Source organism: Phalacrocorax carbo, chromosome Z (genome assembly GCF_963921805.1).
Source record: "Phalacrocorax carbo chromosome Z, bPhaCar2.1, whole genome shotgun sequence".
Taxonomy (NCBI): Eukaryota; Metazoa; Chordata; class Aves; order Suliformes; family Phalacrocoracidae; genus Phalacrocorax; species Phalacrocorax carbo.
The window spans coordinates 45,924,929-45,949,509 of NC_087548.1; the positions used below are offsets into that span (position 1 = coordinate 45,924,929).

The 24,581-nt window shown below is 38.8% G+C and overlaps 1 protein-coding gene across 6 annotated transcripts; it reads right to left on the reverse strand.

Moving 5' to 3' along the window:
* Positions 1 to 1,043: 1,043 nt before the first annotated feature.
* SLC35D2 (solute carrier family 35 member D2) lies at positions 1,044 to 24,306 on the reverse strand. 6 transcript variants are annotated; one of them, XM_064439242.1, is made up of 13 exons: positions 23,868 to 23,943; positions 23,604 to 23,653; positions 21,578 to 21,611; positions 19,912 to 19,998; positions 17,055 to 17,122; positions 14,983 to 15,054; positions 12,981 to 13,049; positions 11,821 to 11,923; positions 10,341 to 10,433; positions 7,916 to 7,983; positions 7,099 to 7,177; positions 5,179 to 5,261; positions 1,044 to 4,550 (listed from the first exon to the last, which is right to left on the reverse strand). In XM_064439242.1, exons 3-13 carry the CDS (start codon positions 21,596 to 21,598, stop codon positions 4,448 to 4,450), a joined length of 846 nt encoding a protein of 281 aa, XP_064295312.1. In that variant the 5' UTR covers positions 21,599 to 21,611; positions 23,604 to 23,653; positions 23,868 to 23,943; the 3' UTR covers positions 1,044 to 4,447. The 6 variants fall into 6 exon arrangements, with proteins under 6 accessions (XP_064295312.1, XP_064295310.1, XP_064295309.1 ...); XM_064439240.1 differs by lacking the exon at positions 23,604 to 23,653 and having other exon boundaries at positions 1,044 to 2,780; positions 23,868 to 24,306; XM_064439239.1 differs by lacking the exon at positions 23,604 to 23,653 and having other exon boundaries at positions 23,868 to 24,291.
* Between the last annotated feature and the right edge of the window lie 275 nt (positions 24,307 to 24,581).

The following is a 24,581-nucleotide window of genomic DNA, read 5'->3' on the forward strand; positions in this document are numbered from 1 at the left end:
GATTCACAGAGACTCAAGATAGGTCTAAAACAAAACCCTGGATATGAATACTGCAAAACTTTGGAATAACGCATATCAGCACTAATTCTCAGAGCTGAGGAGTTAAACTCTAGCCTAGACACTTCCAGGGCAAGTTCACACTGAACTTGTGCGGAGGCCAGAAAAATAGATTTGTCTATAAATTCGAAGACAAAATAATGAAAGGTTACTAAAGTCACCTAATTATTTCTATACAGAGAAAGCACTATTATGTAACTTTTCAAAGAGCTTTCTTAAAAGAAGTTAATATTTTTACACCCATTTTATAAATGGTGCGATTATGACATGAACAAGCGCAGTAATCTATTAACAAGGGAATAGGACCCATCATTTCTGAACAAAGTATGTTTGAACTAGTGCTAAAGTTGAGGACATGTATCAAAACCTGAAGGTGAAAAACTTTACAAGAACAGTATCCCACTGCAAGACAAAGATGAAATCAACAAAATTCAAACCTCAAGTGATTAAAAAATTATACAAAGTTAACATAAAGAATTTCTCAGGGAAGGCAAAGAAACAACCTTCAGTCTTCTTTGTAATGGCAATTTGAAAATTACCCATTTTTTAAAGGTCAGTTTAAACTGGAGAAGTGGGACACTGATGCTTACACATGCACTTAGGACAGAGTAAAATAAAACAAGTAAATATCTTAATGATATTCTTCCACACTTAACACAAATCATCTTTAAAATTTAACCTAAACTTGACATCCAGAAATCTCCAACTGAAGAGCAGCAATATATGTCAGGTGTCACACTACCAGCACCTTCAGCCAGAAAACCACAATATGCAGACATATTACAGAGTAAGGATGATGTCTGAATTACAAGGAATGTAACACTAAATATATCTGTAACAAGAAGATACAAAAATCACTACCATCTCAGCTGAACAACCTAGTTTCCTCACACAGAAGCTCTCTTAAAATTTCAATATGATTACTGTTTTCTATACCATAACACCTCGTTTTACCCCATAAGTAAGGCCAATCAGACCAAAAAAGATCTTGAATATTAAATTTCATTTTTAATATTTGCATACAATCACAAATTCAAAAAAACCCCACCTAGTATTCAGGAAATACTTTAAGTTTGATGCTGAATACCTCCTTTAAATGAAAAAGAAACAATAGCACTTCTATTTGACAAAATGCAAATTTTCATGGCTGCTAGTCTTTTCTTTTGCACTTCCAGTTCTGCCCATGCTCCCTTCTTTCTTTTCCGGAGGCTGAGATACACTTACAGTACTTCATTGGCCTAGTATTTGTAAATCAGGCCAAGATACTGAGAGGAAAAATAATAGATTCTTATGAATGTGAAGAATTGTTTATCCAGCCCAGACTAAGTTTTTTCCTGAGGTATTGCTTCTCTGACTCTCACAGGGATCACTGCAAGAATCTTACACATTGCATGGGTGGAACACTTCTTTGCGTAATCACTGTACTTTTGCATTTTAATCTAATTCCATTACAGCTAGCCCACTGCTAAACAATCCCTGTAAGAGTATGAACAGTTCAATGTACAGTAAAATATTCCTTTCCAATACAGTTACTGCTTTTAAGTTTCTTTGTATGTTGCCTTGTAAATACACCTTGCCACCTGTAAAACTTAAAAAAGTTTAAAAGTATTGGACTGACTTCTGAAAATCAAGTTCTGTAGCTAACAGCATGTGACCACAAGACACTCATGTGAGGGAATGCGACTTTCAGAAGTAAATCCAGTATTTCTTAAAACTAGACTACTTAATCATTCTTTTAAATCTGTATTCTGAAGACTAATGTTTTCTCTAACATTTTTTAACATTTTTCCAAAGGAAGAAAAGAAAATGAAGCCTCACACAGCGAGTAAATTATCTAGTTTTACAACTGTTTTAATATTTCATTAAGCTCATACAAAATCTGTAGAAAAAATAAGGTTAGGACTACCTACAGATGTATCCTAAGATAAATCAGTTTAAAATTACTATTTCATTAACTGAAAGACACAGTTACTGAGGTTCTGAATGAAATAGCCACTTCCATAAGTGTCTAAATTCTAACATGAGAGTTGTGCCTGTTTGAGCCCATATTCACAGAAGTTCAACCAGCAAAGTTACTGGAATCAATATTATCCCCTTGGATACAGACGAAAATAGTAAGTGACTGAAGCCGATTTGCTTTGTGAAAGGATGCAAGCACTTGCAATTTCGTCTAGATAATACCTACTTTTGGTTATTCCTAAATTAATAATTTAAATTATTCTGAGTAATATTATTATAAAGACTTTGGGAATCGGGTCTGTATCTTAGGTGAGAAGTCTAAGCCTGAAGGACTTCAAAAACATGACATGAACAATGAATTAAACAAAATCACTTCCACTACAGTACAGAATGAACTAATGAAACTACTTCAAGTACAATATAACAGTAGATCGTATAGAAAGTAAATATTCATGCTATCCATGTGTACTTAAAAGCATTTTACATGCCCATCCACACAAAAACCAAAAAACTTGTTAAAACTATAACCTGCATCTCTTTATTTATAAAAGGTACAGCAAAATATTAATTAATTAAATGCATACAGTAGCAGTTCCTTTGTGGAACAGCAGGTGCCATTACGTGTCCATTCATATTGCAATCAAATGGCTCCCATAACCTTTTCGTGATTAATGAAAGCCTTCCAATTTCTTGTCCCACTGCAGAGAGATGAGGTTCAGTAATTAGGATTCTGGAGGTAGAGATGATCTGGAGAAAGAGGAACCCTATAAAAGAATACACTCAAAAATATCAAAGGCTTTTTAAGGACACAGGAAACCTTTAAAAACAGAACATCTCTCTAAAATATTTGACTGTGCCCTTAAATTCCACTTCTAATATTTGCAGTCACTCCTCCCCTTGCCACTGAAATCCATGCAGGCAGTGGGAAGCCCAGTCATTCCCCAAAGCTTCTGGTGTGAGTTACTCACATATTTCTTAGATCTAATCCAGTCCGATCCTTCACATAATGAGTAAATGCTTTACAGACCTAGCTGTATTTTAATTCAAGCAGGGATAAAACAAGTCATTAGATCACCCTGGTACCATGTCATGGTTTTCTAAAATCTTCTTTTATTATTTTAAAAAATCTTGGCTCAGGCTTGCAGGGAGTTGAAAACTTCAACAAGATTCATTACTCTGCTATCCTCCAGTGCTGCAAGGCTTCTACAGAGTTTTCAAAGATAAATGCTATATCCTTAAAGACACAGGTAAGCGTTATCAGCTGTATTTTCAGAAAAGGGACTAAAGATACAAAGCAGTCCCATTGTTGTCCCAGATCATAACCCAAACAATCAGATTCCAGACTTCTTTTTTTTGACCGCTGGAGCAGCCTTGCCTCTGTAGCAACTCCTTGGGCTTGTTACAATTCCTTACTCTAAATTTTAGGCATGATAAGATACCAGATAAGTTTTCGCTGCATATATATGACACAAGACACTGATCCTTTCTCCTCATTTGAACACAAGTTAGTCTCCCATATATTGATCAGTTTCTACTCTTGTAGATTGTATACAGTAGCATCACTTTTCTGCAGCATTAAAAGATAATTAACAGACAAAACATCAGAGGAGGGGACTGTGATATAGAAAGATGAATGTACCCAAACAAAAATACATTTACTTTTGTTCTCTCTCCTAATTACCTGTTTGGTACTGGTTCACACAAAAAAATATTTCAAAATACAAAATACTTCTCTCAATTTCCTTCTCTCCTTGATCCCCCCGCAAAGTTATGAGGGTTCATTTATGGCAACAGCGACAATTACAGCGGAACACTATTATGTTATTGAGGATGAGGAAAAGACTGAGAGAGGATGTCTACACTATGCATACTGAACACACTAGGCCATATCCCCAATTCATTAGTCAACACTTACACAGGGAACAAACTTGGGGGGCATCTCCCCTTTGCCCCATATGTTCTACAGTCACTTACACAAAAACAAAATGCATACGTGAAGTCATTCTGAATCACTAGCATCTTTCATAATTGCAGTGATATCAAAGATTGCCTATGGCATAAGGCAATGGTGAATCAAGCCTCATGATCTTTATAGGCAGCTTTGCCTCAGAGAGTACTGGCAGGCACTGAAACAGAATGAATAGCACCAAAGTACAGGTAAATGAAGGAATTTACAACTTGAGATTTGCTGATGGCATTCCTTCCTATAAATCAGCTAATGGTGTAAAAAAAAAGCTAAAATTAAACTCTTCTGCGTGTAAACAACATGGTGTACAAGAATATTTCTGAACCAATGAGTTGTGTGCACATCTGTGGCAATTGAGGTAGATTTTTTTTCTTGTTCCAAGTATGTTCCAGCGTACGCTATTCAAGTTCTCAGCAATGCCAAACAAACTTGTATCTTCAGTGTCTTTCAGGGCAGGCATTTTGGCTAACTCTTTGACTCAGAAAGCGCACTCTCTTCATCCCGAGGTTGCACAGGCTTGCTGCTTCCTCTTAAGGTTAAAAAGGAGTACCTCAGTCCTCCTGCCATACTACAGAAAAGAGAATGAACAGTGGTGTCAGAGATACCCGACGTTGTGTATACCACTTTAAAGGTATGTACCTTTCCTTCCAAAGAATTAAATAATGCCAGCTCGGACAAATTAGGAGTGCCTCAGAGCTGTGTAAGCCATCTGAGAAACAAGCCCTGAGCAGCCAAAGATCAATTATCAGTTGCTCCAACAGATTAACAGAAACAAATGTAACAGTTCATCCAAACACAAAAAGTAACAACTCACAAGTCATAACTCATATTCAATGGGCACAACTCATTCAGCCAGTGTTCCCCCTTCCCAGACAACTTGTTTTTCACTTGGAAGCCTCACAGCTCGGAACTGCAGCTCATAAGAAACAGAATGAATTCAACCCCGCGTAATAAAACTGTAGGCATGTTTCCATAGTTAAGATCTTACCATAGTAAGATTCAATATCTGAAAACAGACATGAAAAGACATAACTAATTTTAATGAACTTTACATCCTGAGGCAGTGCGTCCTCGGGCCAGTAGTTTCAAAACTGCATCACCCAAGTGGCCCAAATCAAACAAATATAAAACTATATCTCATTGAGAAATCTTCAGGCTTAACAAATAAAAGCTATTTAAATAAAAGCTCTACTCACCAAATATTTAGCCCTATAAAGTTTAACATGGAGAATATGTAATCTCCACCAATCAACATTCCAATGTAAGCAATGGATATATTCTGAAAAGAAACAAAAGCCATGCATTTACCGAAGTCAGTTTCAATGTCCAGAGAATATAAATTATATCAATTAATTTACTTTTCTAAGGAAATAGCTTTACTCTGTTGCTGGCCGCTCCAGAATCAGTGTTTAAATTAGTTTCACAGGATGCAGCCTTATGGGCAATATAACACTGAGATAGAGTAATAAAATCAATATGTTTTCTAAGTGGATGCAATGCACTGAGAGTGACTTTCTGGGGAAAAAAAAGAAAAAAGGAAAGAAAAAGAAAATTAGCTATTTGATGTTAGGTAAAATGGAGCTATAGCCACCTTCATAAAATGTACTTTTTCATCTTTGGAAGACTGATTTCAAATCCTATTTCTTAAAAGTAGGTTTTGGATTCTCAAGGATAAAAATTATGCTTTAAAGTTACAATAAAAGCTCTTTACTATTGCTTTTAAAGGGCTACCTACTTTGGCAACTAAATGTGCATTGAAAACACTTGGCTCAAGTTCAATGCAGGCACAGTTTAAAGTTAAAGATTCTACCCCTCACTCCACCCCCATCAAGTTTTGGGAAAATTGTCCCCTGTAGACAGAAGGAAAGCTACAGAACTGTATGATCATTTTACCAACACTTTGTTGGTTTCAAATGTTTTAGCAGTTAGCCGGGACAATGACATAATTTCTAACAATTTCTAGTGGGCACTACTACATCATAAAGTGCCTCTCAACTTTAAAGCTGTTCAAAAGGTCTCAAAAACTAATTACTGCTCAAAAAATAGAAATAGTGTTCTCTACCTTAGTGGTTCAATGCAGACATATAAAATTTAAAAGAATGCTTTCAGGACCACAAAATGAAACTAGATTAATCTTGCCAGCTTTCACACAAAACAACTGTAGAAAGACAAGTACCATCTTCTGTTTGTGGATTTTGCTATGCTGGAGGTATTGTTTTCCTTAGCCACCCATGAAGGCAAGTACCCTGAGGACTGTCATTCCTGTGCCTAAGCTAGTTTGGATTCTGATAGTTGTTTGGCCCACAATTGCACAAATTTCATCTTTTGCTAAAAGTCCTCCTGCTTACAGCTCCACTCTTCTCTCCAAACTGGCCTACAAAAAGCTGCTTGTGTAGTTAGTGATCTCAGCTCAGACATGCTGGCCTTATCTACACAAATGAAGCTGCACTGGCTTTAAATTAAACTCGGTTAGAGAAATCAGACTGTTAAGAACACCAAGTTCAGTGTTTAAGACAGGCATGTTTTGGTGTTCACCAAATTTAGCACCGTTTATACAAAACAAAATGAAATAGTTCATTCAGCTAGAATATAAGTTGTCACACAGAGACAGAAGCAGTTAACCATAAAGCATTAAACTCCTCACTACAGCTTAGTCATTATTCTGTACCTATTAATGCCCTATTTATTAGCAGCAACAGAAACTAGTTTAGCCCAAAGTGAAAGTGGCTTAGTCTATATCAGTTTGCAATGGATTTGTACCAGGTTACCTTGACTAATTCACAGTAACTTGATAAGGAAAAGAAGCAGGTGACAGTACTTGACAAAATATGGTTAAATGTACATCTTTTAATTAAGTAGTTCAAGTTTCTCACGTAGAAAAAAAAAAAATTAAAAATGTTAATACTCACATTGCTTTCTAGAGTATACCTGAGATTCAGTGGAAGAAAACAAGGTCACTTTGTTGTGTGGATCTCCAAAATGTATGGCACAAGCAGTGTCCCAGTACCAGCCCTCATTTTGAGTTTCCAGCTCAAAGCATTATCAGGATCACTGCTGAGTCAATGCTCTTCCCTGTCTATTTGAGCATTCTCATCTCCCTCTTCTCCATAACTCACCTTGATGGCACCAACTACTGTCGTTGTAAGCGCAGAATTGTAATGACTGCATAGGACAGTAGAATACATCAAGAGAAACCTAAATAAAGCAAAGGAGAAAATGTTACAAATTCCTTCGAGGAAGATCAGAAATTTAGCAATACTTTGAAATGTTCAACATTTTCCGGATCAATATGTTGCTGGGATCTTCAATCCCACCTGTTCCAAACCCTAAAAAAAGATTCTGTTTATCTGTATTTTAAGTTAATGATGTGCATATACAGAGTACTCAAAATGCACATTAAAATGTGCTGCTTGAGCTCTAGCAGAGTCATCCCTATTTTCTGTGCTGCATATAGGTCAGTATCTGAAGTTAGTTTGACTCCTTGGTTGGTGATGTGTGAAAGGCCAGAACAGGATCCAACTCACTCTCTTATTCTTGCTTTGACTCTGCAGTTCTGACAGGAACAAAGCATTGTTTCATTACTTTTGAGTCTGCCATACTTTACCAGGTACTTTAAAGAACAAACACACTAACACACCTCCTGTACTAACAGGCTTACATTCCATTAACTGCAAAGAGGTTAGAGAATCAGAAGAGACAGCCAGCAGAGAGATACTGAGTACAGAAAGTAAAATGCTAATCTCACGTTGTTGACCACTGTACTTGTAAAGTCATTACTTTATCAGAAATAATCAAAAGACAAGATAGGAGCCTGGGGGGAAAAATACTTTTTCTTTTAATTTTACCATAACTTATTAATGAGTCTTACATTGGAGATTTGCAATTTGAAACACCGTCATTAAAATATCTTACTTGATTGCTCTGTGTCCTTACCCCAACAAGCAGGAAAGAAGAAATTGAAAGACAAATAAAAAATTTGTCCAGTGTTGGAAATGTGTTGCCTATTAGAAAAAAAAAAAAAAAAAAGAGGGAGAGCGGGAATTACATGCTATATAATCAAATATAAACACATATAAAACATAGTTAATATGAATGTGTGCAAAATCACAAAGTATGTTTGATTCATATTATAAGTACAAAATATTTATGTTACTCCTGGAAACAGTTTGATGCATTTAACTTCAGAGACAACAGGATAACAGCACCTATGATACCTAGACACATTCTCATAACATATATAGCAGTGCAGATATGAAACTGCACACTGCAATGAATACAGTACAGAGAATCTGTATTTTTATATTTATTGATACAGATACTAACACTGTGATTAATATTTTATAATAAATAGTGTTGATATCAGACAGAGAGAAAATAAAGTAAATAAATAATCTTGAAATCTGTTTCATACCATAGATTCATTCATGAACAGCTCTCAGGATCTGAGTCTGCATTTTTGAGCTCAAAAGTAGATTAAATAAGAAATACTAAGGTCTCTCATCAATGAAGGCCAATTAAAAGCCTAAATCATCGCTTTAAAGTCTGCTCCTTATTGACACGCAGCAAGAACACAGTGTCACACAACAGTCACTAAAAACATGTCACAGATTCTTCTCCACCTCTAGTAATTCCAGGATACGCCTAATTTTAATCTGGTTAGTTTAAAGTCACCTGTATCAGCACAAAACTCAGTAAAGGCTAAGCGCATCCCTGAGAAACAGGATAAAGGCTGTTAGTCCATGCTGAGCTGTGGCTAGATGAGCCTCCAGCAGAGATAATAGATTAGAGGGATCTTGGGCAGCCCCGCCTTGCTATAATTGTGCTGGTGCACAACAACAAATTGTGAAGTATTACAAAGACACATTTTGGGGCTTCATTTCTCTTCCACTGCATCATGTTTTCCTGTCCTCCTAGTCAGCCAGCTGGTGAAGAAGTGAATAACTGGGACACTCACACACTGTAGTCTTTACAAGATGTGGTAACTACTGCTCCAGAAAGCTCTAGAGGAGCAGAAACAATCTCCCTGTCACATAGACGGTCACTTTGACTGGCAAAACATACATGCTGTGCATTGTCTGTGATGGATCAAGGTAAAAATCTCTGCTAGGGTAAAAGCAAGCCAACCTCTATGGCCTGAAAATTTGCTAAATACAGGTGTTATCTACAATGATTTGTTGACTTTTCATCAGTATTTTTAAATTTTGTACCTTTTTTCTGTGATTTAATTTCTGTGCATCATGTTGACACTAGTTATCCATATCATTTAATGTGATTTTCAATATTAAGTGACCAAGCTAATGCATATGCACAGTAGGCACTATGCATGTCTCTGATATTTATTGACTTTTTTCAGGTGATTAAGCATTAAATTGTTTGTGCCAAATCAACCTGTGAGCACAAAGCATTACTTCTTTTTCCCATGGACTAAATTTAGTAACAAGGTAAATCCCCCTGCCCAGTTTTCCCAATATGATTCCAGCCATGACTGCTGGGAAAGCACTTGAAGCCTTACAGCCATACAAACTTGGCTCCTACTAAGTCTGCCAAGCAGGGCACCACCTGCATTTTCGAGATTTCACAGTCAGAACAGATCGAAAGCCATCATTTTTCATGGAATGGCCATTTTTACACTTGAAATAGGCTTGTAAGAACACTATGACAAGATCATGTGAGTCCAGGGCACACCACCATACGACAAAGGATGCTGGAATGATTTATGAAACCCACAAACTCTGTAACAATTTTCAGTGGCAAATCTCAAATATTTCCAAAAGCAAGTATGAGTCTCTAGACTCATTTTACTGGTAAGAAAAAGGCAACTCAGCAAGTCTGTGAGAGAGCCAGAAAAACAACACAAACCTCCTGGTCTGATACTTTATGTGCCCTCACTATTATACTGTATTACAATTAGCTATGGAGAGTCATGCTGTCATTCTATAAGAATGTGAAATGTAGGTTACTAAACTAAACTGAGACTAAACAGGAATCTGTTCTGTGCATCAGAATGAGAGAAGGACTGGAAACTGTCTGGTTTTGATATTTGCAAACTCATTTTAGAGCATGTGGCAAATCACAGAGTGCAGCTGGATTCCCAACCAATTGCTCTAGCTGAGAGTCCCCAGTCATACATTAGTTTTTAAACAAAGACATCACACAGCTTCAGCTCCTCATCAGAGTGAATAATTACAAGGTCTTACCTGTGAAGCAAAGTCCAAGTCATGTATTTCAAATAGTAGTCGCTAACATGGAGGTAGGATTCCCTCTTAAAAAAAAAAAAAAAAGCAAAAACCCACCCCCCAACTAAAAAACCTGACAAAAATACCATTGTCAATCTGAGATATGGAATATTGCTCCTTACCTGCTGAAAGTCTCCAGTAGAAAAACTAATAATAGCTGTTGGAAGCACCATGAAACAAGCATTATAGAAAAGGACACCATATTTTCCCAACTCCTGTAAAAAATGAAACATGGTGTTTGGTATTACAAGCTATTTGGGAGCAAAATACTAAATATTACTCTGGCAATCCTTCTGATATTATTGTTAATGAAGAGACAAAACATAATCCACTTCAATTTAAAATACAAACTTGCGATCATTGGATTCAGTGTCTAGTACTGAGCTGAGTTTCCATTTCAGTCACTTTGTATGTTCGGCAGAACTTTACTGCTCTGCTATTCCTTGGAAAGTTTCTATAAAACACCAGCTAGTCAGAAACTTCCCAAGGCACTGGTCCATAACTGCTTTGTGTTAGACTGCAGATAAGTCTCTGCCTGGTCAATAGACTACCCATTCCATCTACTGCACATCAACCACAAAAGCACAGGGAAGGGTCGTTCCCTGGTGCCACCACAGCAGGAAAATTAATGAAGCCTGACTCCTACATAGCACCTGCAATCACTGGTAACAGATATAAGTTCAAGCAACTTGAGGGACACCATATATCCTGTTGGTTAACTTGCTTGACACAAAGGCAGAAGGTCGGGGGAATGAAAAAGCAGCCTTCTCTTCCTTCAGGTGCAGCCATGCTACGTAGCAAATCTCTCCAGCTTATCTCCTGCTTTAAAATGAAACCCAGTATTTTGCAGAAGCTTGTAAGGCTGTTCAGTGCTGCTTGTAAAAGGAAAATACAGAGTCCGGATTCAATGCGACTCTGGAGATGATAAAAAGATACATATTTCCACTGTACAGACTGATCCACAGAAGTCAGTGACAAAACCTCTATCCAGCATTTCCAAGACTGCTTTTGGCTACGACTTAGTATGTTTTCATGGCACTGTATTTGAAGAGCAGTCTGCTCAATGTTTACACAAAGTATAATGTATCGCGGTATGGCCTAATTCTCTGGCACACCTGGGCTTGGTGTAGACCTACTTTTAGATAGCCAAAAAAGGTATCAGTCCTTATTGTTATTGACTTAAACTGGTCAGGTCTCTGCTCCTACCCACAGGATTATTTTACATAAACCTAACTTAAGGTGTGTTTCTAGTCAAAAATTCACCTTCCTTAGATATATATATTAGCTTTACAGTTAAACAATCTGCTTTGGTTTGTATTTATTTTATTTTTCAGCAAAAAACCAATGTTTTAAAGCCACTACAAACTCTGCCTGAAAGACTTGGGAAAAAATAAAATACAGTTTATCTAAGCCTGGTCTGAGATACTACTAACAAGCTTTCCCAGGGTGGTCTGTATTAAGGATGCATATATCAACTGAAATATGAAAGCAAATGAAACTATTTATTAGTTCATAACTGTACGCTCATAAAGTCATATAATAAGTAACCTGCTGCTACCATATTGTCATAACGTTAAATTCAACCTAACCACCCACAGTTACCTTTGGATTGATCTTCTGTTCTGTGTAAACTCCATTTGCTGCTGTGAAGACATCATTTAGCAATACAAATGTGTAGCCCTCCGGATTAAAAGACAGATCAGACCTGGGAAAGAAGTATTATATTGTAAATAAGCAAACACTATACAATGCATTGCTCTACCTTGTTTACCCAGAGAAATATCATAAATGAGGAAATGCAAATCCTGAGAACTCCAGCAAGTCACAGGTTTTGCTTTAAGTCTTCTCTGTAAGTCAAGGTATTTTACATTTCTCCAGTCACAAGACCCTCACAAATGAGTCACCAGAGAGTCGCCAGAACACAGGGCATTAAGTGGCAGGAAATGTTCAGTTTTCATTCTGTGAAAAATTCCATCTGTCTCAATCCTGACAAACTGTCCAACTATTAATTAGTACACTTATCTATTTCTTTTAACACAAAAAGCAGCTAGGGAGTAAAGTATGACTACTTGCTTTTTACAGTCAGACCAGACATATTGTCACCCTTTCTGTTTTGACTAGTTACCTCATGGATATAGGGTCATTCATGTAAGAGGACATGGCTCTATCCAAGTCACATGACATGGAAATTATTTACCTTTGTACACAGCAAAGCCAAGAAATAAAAACGAATATTACATTTCCAGTTAAGTAAAGGAATATCCAAACAGAAGGAAAAAAAAAAAAACCAAAACCACAGAGGAGATTAACATCCAAGTGCTTTGTGAACTTCATCTCACATTTGAACTCATTAAAAGTAATTAAAAAAAAAAGATGTTGCCTAACTCAAAACAACATTTGACAACTAGAAGATCAGTCTTTCTACCCAGAACAAGAATATATTTTTCTAAGATTATTAAAATACACTGGTAGTATGAAATAAAAACAGCATTCCTCTCACAGGTTTAACTTGCTTCATTGATGATCCTGCAAACATGGAAAACCCTGGGCAAAAAAAAGAAGCACCCAAATACTTCCAGCTGGAGTTAGATTTTTCCCTTTTGTATTCCTGCATCTCCCAATGATGTCAGTAGAGAGATCATCCAAATCAACTTGAGATAGTTGATCTCAGCTTAAGTTTACTTGGCACTTAACAACGAAGAAAATCCTTCTGTTGTCCCTCCTCTCATAACATGACTTCATATAACAAATGAAAACCTTACCCAGCTGCTATGAAAGCCCCAAGAATGATGGCAAATACGCTGACTATAATACTCAGTGGGTATCGTTTCCTGTAGACAAAAATTAGACAGTTCACATTTTCATTACTTGAAGAGGAGATTAAATGGCTGTCTGCCTGAAAAGTTTCAAAACAATTAGTAATCACAGAACATTTAACAAGAGGGCACAGTCTTCATAACCTGACAGAAGCAATGTGATTGACTATGTGCCATGCTGTTAGACTTTGGCCCTGAGAACAGAGATTGAAAAAGCATTGTAAGCATTCTGCTGCTAGATAATTTTAAGAGTAAGGATTAAAGGTTTAAAGTAACAGTGCTGGAACAAACTGTAATTTACTGTGTATTGGTACTCATAATGAAAATATTTCAATGTCTTCCGGTAATCCAATACAGGAAAATTGCTATACACCTCTCGTCTAGTTTTTCATCTCACCTTTCTTGGGGAAAATGTTGTATGACACGCTATCTGGGCTATTTTTCAAATAAGTACTTATTTTGAAGTCAAATTTAAACATTGTACTTGGAGCGGAAAGCACAGAAGCTTATTATATTCTTCCGTACGTGTACACCAGCACTGCCAGAGTACAGAAAAGCATACCATAAAGCTATCCTGCTTTTTATACCTGTATTACTTTATTTAGAAATGTCTTAAGTATTTTTGCACCATACTACAATGCCACTTACAGACAGTCTCCTAGTCATTCTCTCAGGCCAGCCCCCCAGCTCTCAGCTGGCCTGTGAGAAAAGATCCATCAAAACAAACTGTACAAAGCTCTTGGAGAAATCCTGTATGCCAAAGGAGCACAGATGTGGACTACTGTCCCAACAACAAACCTGTATGCAGTCTCTAGATATATTAGGCTTTGATCATAATGAAACTCAACAATAACAACCCAAATCTTGACTACTTTTCAAATCTTGAGGTAAGCCAGCATAGACTCTCTGGAGTCCTTTCATTTTCAGCCTTGAGGAATGACACTGTGGCAGTCTATAAAAATACAGTGTCCTGCTCTTAAGCTTCCCTTAGGCTAGGATGTTCCCTGCACTCATATACCACATTGCTGAGAATGGATGAGAATCTCACTGACTCACATTTTCCTCGCTTGCAGGAGCCCTCAGGCGAACAGGAGAAGACAGCAAGTTCTCTTTCCCTGTGAGAACTTGTAAATAGAAAACAATCCTGGAGCATCCCCAAAATACGAATCACATTGATCAACTGCTGCTTCAGCCAAAAGGAGATGCCAATCTACTTGGAGACTTTTTGAAAAGCTTTTCCCCTGACCATCACCCTAATGGTGCCCGGGTTCAGCTTCAGCAAGCTGCTTTTCCCCTTGAGACCTCACTTTACTCAAGCACAAGCCATCTCATAAAACCATGACAGTGACAAAGTATGATGTATTTATATTCCTGTTCTTCCAAATCGGTACAACTGAAACTAGTGATCCCAAGCAGCAATAGCATACACCTCTTAATTTCTCATTTAAAATAACTGATATATCTATAATGAAGGAGTTTTCTGATCTAACAGCATACTGCAAGATACCATTTGCTTCATTAAACTGGCATGTTTTTAGACTTGACCCGGAAAGCCACTCTATCTAAGCAGACTGCCATACTATCACCACTGTTTCGAGACACAATGATCTGTTTGTTTGAAGCAGTTTGCAGCTTAGGATCCTCCGAAATGAGACATGAACCATAATTGCTAAAAGAAGTGTCTGAGTCATGCTCTGCTTACCTGATTCCTGTGCAACAGTCAAGAGAATGTGCTGCGTAAATGACAGCAAGATGATTTTTTTTTCCTCTATTCATTAAAGTGCATGTACTTCATGCAGTCTTCAGAAAGAGCTACATAAACCCACTTTCTTTGGTTTTCTCTATTTCTCAGTAAAAAGCACTTATCAATATTGTGATGAGGTGCCACAAGTAATCCATTCGATATGATCTAAAATAAAAGTATCTTAAATTTAAAAAAAAGGATCACCCAAGTATGATGATTTCCAGCAGTAAAGTAAGTGGAATGGTAAACTTCCTTAGCACTGTAAACATCGGCAAACTGTCAAAAAAAAAATCCAAGCACAGTATCAGATTAATAGCATTTTTATGTTCTAATTCTTATCTAATATTACTAAGCAGAGGATGAAACCATTAGTCCAGCAATAAGCAACCAGAACATATTCCCAGCCACTTAGCATACATAAAAAAATGTCAGTGTGACACTAGAGGCACATTAGATAATGAAATCCCTGAAAAAAGCAAGATTTGCCAGTTTGTAAAACAACGTAACTGGCTATCTTCCAAAAGACCGCTCTACATCAGTAAAATAAAATATAAAAGCTATTTTCTACCTAGCACGGCCCCTATGAAATAATTCTTCCAATAGAAATCACAGGCAGGGTATGCAAAAATTATTTCTATTGTAAACTCAAAGCACACCCAATGAACCTGTCTCTGAAAACATGTAACAGAAATAAAATACAAAGCAAACATGCTTTGTAAATAAACACTACTTTCAAAAAAGTAAAATAAAACCACAGCCCAGAGAAGTACAAGAAACATGAAAGGTGGGACCAAAGGTGCAACTAATGAACAAACAGCTACTTTTGAGCAACATCTTATTGGTCTACAGTAAGCGATGTAGTTGGAAACCACTCAAGAAAACAAGATGCAAGAGAAAACACTTGCATCTGATGCTTTGGAAATCTGACAGCATGGCCATATGGACCAGTTAATCATCTGCTTAAGAAAGCTATTAACAACTGCATTAATAAATTATACAAATTCTAACAGGGAGTTTGATGTCTTTACAAAAGATATTTTGAAGCTATGCATAGGATCATCTACACCTTATGGATGAATCAAACAAGGTGGAAAGTTCCATAATGTAAGCAAATGTCAGTAATGTAACAAAACGCAACGTAACAAGATGTTAATTGTAGAAACACTGTGGCTGTTCTTACTTTTCTGTTATAAAAATCAGTTATGAACAGTAAATCTAAAAGAAGTATGTCAGTCACAGGAGGAGGAGATGGTGCCCTTATGGTTAAAATAACCTAATAAACATTTTATTTTAAAATTACAGATAGGGAAACGGGAAAGAAGAACCCATGAATCAAACTTTTACAGGATTGAAACTTCCATATTCACATTGGCTGAAGTGCTACTTGGGACAGTACTGCTGAAGTCCTTATGTCTGCCTGAACAGTCACTTCAGCGGAACACCTTCTGAATGCGTACGACAAAGGGCTGCAGAATTAGACGCTTAATGATTCAAAGTTATATGATATGCTGAAAATCTGCAAAATTCTGTGTTTTCGTTTAGCTTACTATTAAACCCCCAGGAGCCTGTAATAACACACAAGAAACCACTGCAACTGTAGTGTTGTACCCTCCAGTCCTGGTTCTGCTGTCATGTGGAACTCCTTTTCCATAGAAAATCTGGTCATTCAATCTATTACAGCAGGTCCTCTACATAGCTTACACCTTCTTAGCACTAGCATGGAAGCAACTCCCATGGATCTATGCCTATGGGCACACAGGAACCAGTGAGCCCTTTAGCACTCTCCCCACCACCCGCTCTTGGTGCTCAGCAGGGCTACACTGCTGCCACCACCCCGCTACACAGGAGTTTTTCCGTCTCTTGGTGTGTTCTAAATAACCTGCACCAACATCATGGTACAAATCTTTCCCATATTCTTCTTCCTTCGAAAACGTCTTTCTTACAGCCTTCAAACTCTCTGGTTAGGACACCCTGGAAAAGCTGGATGCTTGGGTATGAGGGGGAAGTGACAGCACATTGTCACACAGAGTACTGTGATTTTCTATCAGTACAGGCCTAACTAAGCTCCCCTTAAAAGAAGCAGACAACCTGTAAACAGATCAAATGTTTGGGTAAGAGTTTCATAATAGTATCAGGGGTTTCCACAGACAGACAGAGAGACAGACATCATATGCATTTAAGTACCTATGCAATGATTTTTTTAGTGTTTATTTTTTACCCCCACAAAAGAAAATGGTAAAATCCAAATAGTCCACTTGTAAATTAATTTACTGTACCTGAGTTTGCTGGTACTTGATAATCCACTTATATGGTTCCCAACATAAATCAGAGGCAGAGGAAACAACTGTGGTAAAATTAAAAGCACAACTCAGATTATTATGTTTTGAAGTACTGTTAAGAAACTTTATTTGACATAAATTGGTAACTGTAATATCAGATATACTTTTAGCAAGAAAGAGGGTTTTTTAAGAAAAAAAATGTAACTATGCTGCAAACTGGTCTGCAGTTCTCATTCATGTGACCATTCACAACCAGAGTTCCACTGATTTCATTAGAAGTCACAATCTACCTCTAATGAGACTCTGACCCGTTTAGTGTAAATGTTAATAAATTTTATTTTAATTACTACAATCCTCAGATTAATACTCATTCTTACATTTGATTTTTAGGTATAAAACTAATACTAATAACAGTAACTAAATAAGCAAGAGAGCATGAGCAATAAAAGAATGAATAAGCTGTAAGTATGCTATGCTTCTCTGGGTACTCCACATATATTAGTATGCCTGGAAGATACGCTATTTTAGATCTGCCTAACAAATTATGCTGTGGAGATACTAGAAAGGAAACGTAACTATTTGGGGGTAAATTAAACTTTACTACTTCCAGCTTCTAGCCTAATGAGACTGACATCTACTGAAACATATTGGCCCTAACACAATACAGAGGAGCAATAACAGAACTTCAGAGCCTTAAGAAAATGTACCAGAAGTCAGGGATCCCTACACAATATTCAGCTGCAGTTCAGAGCTGTTTCTCAGAAAAGCTGCAGAAGATTAGCACTAGCCAAAGTAATCACTGGGAACAAAGGTGGTGTGTACCTCTCGTCCCATTCATTATCAGTCAAGCAGAGTTGAAATGGCAGAAAAACAGAACAGATCCTCTAACTTAGCATGTAACACCTGCTGTTGTTGTGTCTATACATGCTTCAGGAGACACTGTTTGTTAAAGGTTATGTCTTCTCAAAGTGTTGTCTGCTGGAAAAGCGTACAGATGAATGGGCTGCATGTTATCAGTGTTAAAAATTCTGCCTTTCTTTTACAGCAAAGAGGAGAGAGGAGAAAAATACAGTAAAAGTTAACCAGAGTTAACTAAAGTTAACTTTTAAGTGAAGGTAACAGTGAAAGTAAACCAGAGTGTAAAGTAAGAGGAGTAACGATAAATATTCAGCCTGTCAACATAAGCATGCAAAAATTTTGTGATACACTATCTCTTCTACATATTTTTATTCAGAAAACTACGTTCATTCATAGCATAAAAACAGAGCTGGTATTACATTCTCCTTCCTCTGAACTTCATCTATTGTATAGGCAAAATCCCAACATCTAGAACAACATCAGAGATCAATGAAACATTTGCTTAAAAAGGGTCAAGAACTCCAAAGCTTCCTCACTAAAATAAGCACCTTGCTACTTTAAAACTCTAGCTGAAAGTGCTGAGGACATAAACCAGTTGGGGAGTGAAAAGCAGCAATAATCTTAGTGTCAATTAAACAAAAAGTTGTCAAAAGGATAAAGAGGCAGTCAAAGGGTGCTTTAAAAAAATAAAGAAATCAAGAGTGATCAATCCAGCTGATTCACTGTGAGTAGTCAAATTCAGCACTACAAGCAATACGTAGGTCCTGGATGCTGCAGTGCTGACTGCTCCCAGCATATCCAGGGAAGTCTTCCAAAGGATAGATATTATTAGGACAAAGTAAATGGATGCTGTATTTTTTAATGCCCTTGTATTGCTTTTAAAGTGAAGGCCACAGCAGGGAGGGAGAGTAGTGGGACAGGAGGGGTGCAGAGGGAAGAAACCTCTTGAGGTCTCAAGAAGTTCTTTACATGCTGAACTAAAAACTACCCACTGGGAAACCTTCTTAATTCATGTTTTGGAAAAAATAAGGATTGTCCATTTTATAATCAATGCTATAGATATTCCTACAAGATTTCTACATGCAGGAATGTCAATTATTTCAGCATGCATTAAGAAAATACAGCATTCACCAATGGCTGCGAGACATTCATAGCAAACCTCATACTGACAGTAAGACAAGATGCTGGCCTGAAACACTATGATATCTGAGCTCTGCAGCAGAGCTGAGAGCTAACTATCCCTGTATCCCTGAGCAAACACTGAGCAACATCTTGGAACAAGACATAAACACGCAGGCTTTGCATCATAGTAAAGCTCCAGCAACACTGCACACAGATGCAAAAATCTATGAGGATCATAGCTACAGACATTTCAGATCCTAGTTCCCAATCTGAGATAATAAAAGATCCTCTCATATTTTCTCCATCCTGCCTCTTTGGACCATACACACTTAAGGTCTGCACAATGCAGCTAGTCCCTACCTACCTACTGTATCTTTGGTGGGCATCATTTTAGCCACTCCTATGGAACATAAATCTTACATTTGGAATCTACTGTTGTTCAGGTTTTTGGTCTATCACATATTCTTTTTCTATTATCACATGTGCATTCAAATTTCCAAACAGCCTTTCATGCTGTGATCAAAATCCTTTCTTAAATACAGACCTCCCACTGATCCTGCAGGGAGCTGTATACATCTAGAAGAATACTTCAGGAATCTGAAAGAGTTCATCCAGCTGTATGAAGGTACAGCATTCTTTCCCATGTACTGCATAACCAAATGGCACCAGACTTCTTTGCAAACAAAAGGCAAGAATACTGCAGTGAAATTAAAATTATCGAATCCAATACTACATGAAACAAAGATACAAAAAACACATTTGACAAACGACAAACAAATGCAAAACTGTTTTCTGTTCTTCTTTTATATCTTGTCTCCATAAGAAAGAATGCCATTACAAGACGTAACATTTTCTTATTAATATAAATCCTTACCTTCACAGGTATACTTTTGTCAAAATCGGGGAAGTGAACAATCTTACTTAGTTTTGACACATACAAGATAAATATAGTGGCTGCCATCTAAACAAAAATAAAAAACAAGAAGTCATGTAAGAACAAAATTGTAATGTATAAATGAAAGAACTGCTTCAAAGACCAAATTACACGCATTTAACAAATGCTAGCTTTTATGTATTTTTCTTCAGAGAACAACACAGCACACAATGAATAAACTAGAATAACTTTATTCTTATCAATTTTGCCTGCTATTTATTTAAAAGTACAGTATAGAATTATGTTTTACTGGCTTGAGAAAAATCAGTGACACTCTGTTGAACAATGCATGCTGAGAAGGAGCTGAGAAAATAAAACAGGAGGGGATCCTGGGATAATCATGCTGTTTTCACTCAAGAGTTGTTTAGCCTGCAGAACCACTCCTACAGCTGTTTTGGTAACGTGAGGCAGAGGTTTTGCATTGATCAGTCTGTTGACAACATGAGGAATGAATACAGACAGAATGAAGGAGAGTATCTGAGCAATCACACATCTTAAAGACTTAATGCTAGCCTCAGAAAGGAAAACAAGATGTTAAATTTTCCTTATACAAAAATCCATTAATTGTCTATCTAGAAAATGGGGTGGAGTCACGTTCTATAGACTAAAGCATTATATCATATTATATGCACTTTACAAACTATTCAGTGAAATCTTGTAAGGATCAGTCAACAAAAAACCAGAAATACCATTGGGTCTTAGATTCTGCAAAGAAACAAGGCCATATCATTGCTCTTAATATGAAGTATTGCTGCAATTTCTAGTCTTTGGCTTCCTCTTACACATGATGTGTGGTTCCCTGAGCAGTCTGGATGTGTGAAACTCTCTTTCTCTGCCCTGCTCATAGAGCAAAATCTTTATAAGACATTTTACTCTCTTCAGCACCAAAGAGCAGAGATATCAGACCTGCTTTCATCTCTTCCCCACTACCCTTTAGCTTGTAACCTTGGCAGAATAAAATTCCTCTTATTTAGGCAGATGTATTTGCCTAAAAACCATTTGCTTCAAGGCTCCATCTTTTCCAGCCACCCTTCTGCAGGGTCACGTGTTCTGCTTTATGGACCACGTATGCAAACTCTGATTCTACTAAAATGCCTACTAACATTAAAAACCATATTTCTGCTGCAGTACTGCAAATTGCCCACAGGCAAACAAGGCAACAAAGTATCAAAAGTGTGTAGCAGTTCTGCTGGAAAAGTGCTGGGAAAGACCCGAGTGATTTATGAGGAAAGACATGGCTTGTCTACAAATGCAGGCAATATCTCTGCATATAATCCACAAATGTTCAAGGACTCTCCTAGGACCTATGAACTTCTTAGAACAAATCTTGGCAGTTTTAAAGGTCAGTTCTCTTAATTACTGAACCCCACCGGGAGAAATAAATGGCATTTCCAGTCCTTTACAAGACTCTTCCCAAGCAATAGTTTTGACTTGAGCTGAAATTTCCTTTATTTCACTAAAACAAATCACTCTTCCTTATGGTATATCTAATCCAGAAGACAAGCAGTGCAGTATAATAGAGATCTCCCCCTAAAATATACCTCTATGCTAACATTAAACTTACAAAATAATTAGTACATTTAGTGTGCTTTACTTCCGAACGTACCTGTCCAATTCCAAGAAACATTGGTGATGGGAAGCTGAAAAGCATAAACAAGATATTTAATACTGAGGAAAGGGAGAAAAAAGATAAAAACAAACAAGCAAAACAAAACAACAAAAAAGAAGAGTTTAAATTCAGCACCAAAGTAAAAAACTGGACACGTGGATTGTGGACGACTGGCCAGTCTATCAGAAAAGCGCAGGAACTGCTACAGTTATTTGAGTCCTAATATTTTATTTCTGTAGCAAAACACAAGCTGCATCCTAATAATATGCACAGCCAATCAATTCTGAAGAGGTAATTGTTTTCTGGATATTTGTAAGTGAAGGTAGCACACTTGGAGAACTCTAACAATGCATAGTCTTTTGAGTGGCCTCCAGCATAACCTATACATCCTGAGGTGGTATAGCAAGTTAAATTTCTTGCACCTGCCCTAACTTGGAAGCTTATTTGCATAGTCCAAATACACTATCAATATGATTTTGTGAAAAGAGAGTACCTAGGTAAATGTTGCAGAAACATCTATTGTCTGCTAAAATGGCTAAATTCCTACCATACCCCTTCAGTTAGCTTTAGCTGGAAGCATGGATACTTCAATGTTAAGAAACCAGAAACTTCAGCAGGACTCCCAAAGAGCCTGAGCCCTCCATTTTCCTCCCCTAAATTTACATCAGGTTAAAAACAATAAAGATGTGGCAGTAACTCCTAATTCTCTGTATGCATACTGAAATACAGGCAAAGACGTTATTTACAACGGATGGCCGCTTTATGCTGTCACCAGCAGTGTCTGGAGCCTCTCTGCCCAAAAGCCTTGGGTGTCAAGGAGCTCCCTGAATGTGACGGCTCCTGCTGGCTCTGAGGAGTCATGCAGCTTTTTGCTGGACTGCGCTGTCAGGCAGAGATGGTCACACACAAACCTGCGTCCAAAGAATTTAAATAAACCCCACTTTGTTCCCTGCACACACCAGCACGAGCAAATGCCTAAGGAGGGTCCGTGTTCTCAACAAGCGTTGTAATTTTCCATTATCAAGGCTCTTTGAGGTTATGGCTATTTACCACAGAAGCCACCAAGAACTGCCGTAGTACTACTTGGTGTGCTGAGAAGTGTACATCTCGGATGAGCACCACTGGGATGGGAAAAAAGTATTAGTGAAAGAAAGAAACTCTGAACTGCAGCAGGAAGGTCCTAAGGAGTCTGGAGTCATAACCCAGAGAAAGAGTTAGGAGCGGCGAGTAGCAAAAGTGATTCCGGGGAACTGACTTATTAGGGGGGGAACAAAAAAAGAAGAACAAAAAAACAGAGCAGAAGAAATGGGACTTCCATTTATAATCATTTATAATCACGTAAACTCTACTGCACTTACTGCGACACAACATAAATATGGAGACTTCACTCATCTGTACTACACAGATTTCCCCAGACTTCTTGGATTTGCAGAGCCCTAAACATCCCCAGCAATGCTGTAAGCTTTTTATAAAAAATTTAGGCTTACTGATGGGCATGCTGTCCTTGACTGTCGTTCATGGATGTGCTAGACGTATGCCAGGGACGTATAGGGAGCTCAGACTGTATGATAAACACCACTACGAAACAAAATCAAAACTTACCTCGTATTTCCTTTCTGGGAGACACTTTATACAGCTCTTACATGTTCAAACTGCACTGAACATTAGACCGTAACAGCAAGTTTTGTCTTTTTTTTTTTTTTACTGTTTTGCTTTTATTTTGCTGGGTTTTCTTCCTTTTCTGTTGTTAGTTCATAATGAGCTAAAGCATAGCAAAAACAGACCAAACCTTTTAAGTGAAGAATATTAACGGTGACAAGACCACAGCTAAAGGACGACGGCTACACATGGGACCCCCCATCAAGCCAACAGACGTGGCTCTCCAGCGTTTTCCTGATGGAGGTTTTCTGAGCTGCGCGTTTGGTTTTTGGCTACTTCAGAAAAGCAAGGTGCTCGCGGGAAGGTTACAAGACAGTTTGGCAGGGACAGTTACGGGAAACGCTGCTTGCCTGAAGGGTCTGACCTGGTGCGACCGGCGAAACGTCAGCCTCGACGCCGGGAATAACGAAAGACCTTTGAGGAGAAAGCTGGGCTCAACAACATGCCTGCAGAGGCCTCTGCCATCGGGTGGTGCTGCAGAAGCGGTACGCGCTGGGCGTACATCGGCTCTGAGATCGGAGACGCCGACCCCCGCCTCAGCACGCTGCCCGACCTGCCCGGTGTCTGTGAGGCCCGGGCCGGGGCCTGCCCACCGTGCCCTGCGCCCGGCCCGCCCGGCGGCCCTCACCTGTAGGCGCTCAGCAGGGCCTTGTTGACCAGCACGCTGAGGAAGGAGCACGTCCCGTAGAAGATGGCCGAGAGCACCCTGGGCAGCGCCGACGGCGCCCCGGCGCCCGCCGCCTCCCCCACGGCCTGCCCGGCGCTCATGGCGGCGACAAGCGACGGCGGCGGGCAGGGCCCCACCCCGGGCTGCACGACTGCGGGCGCCTGGCCCGCCGCCCCTCCTCCCCGGCCCCGGCGGCCTTCCGCCACCGCGGCGCGGGCGAACGGGAGGGCGGCAGGGGAACGAGGCACTCCCCGCCGGCGGGGTACGCCAGTCCGCAGGGCAGCTCCCCCGGCTGACCGGGACCCTCCGCCGCCGCCGTCCGGCTGGGACTCGCTTTGCGGGAAGGGAGTTGAGCATTTCAGTCCCCCAAGGCAGAGTTTCAGCCCCTCAAGGCAAGCGGCCCGGCCAGGGCTGCGGCCCGGCTAAGCCCAGCTTGGCTTCTACAGAGGACTGGCCTCCCCCGGGCAGGGGCGAGGGGCACCGCAGCACACCGTCCTGGCCTGGGCTTCAAAGGAACCCCTCACTAGTTTGTCAAACTGTAAAAAAAAAAAAAAGAAATCTCTAAACAATTTTCTTTGGGTGCTTCGTGTTAAATTCCAACAGACAGGGAAAATGGACACCTTCAACCTCAGTGACAAGTCAGGCTGACAGGAGCACAGAAACAGGAGCCCGAGT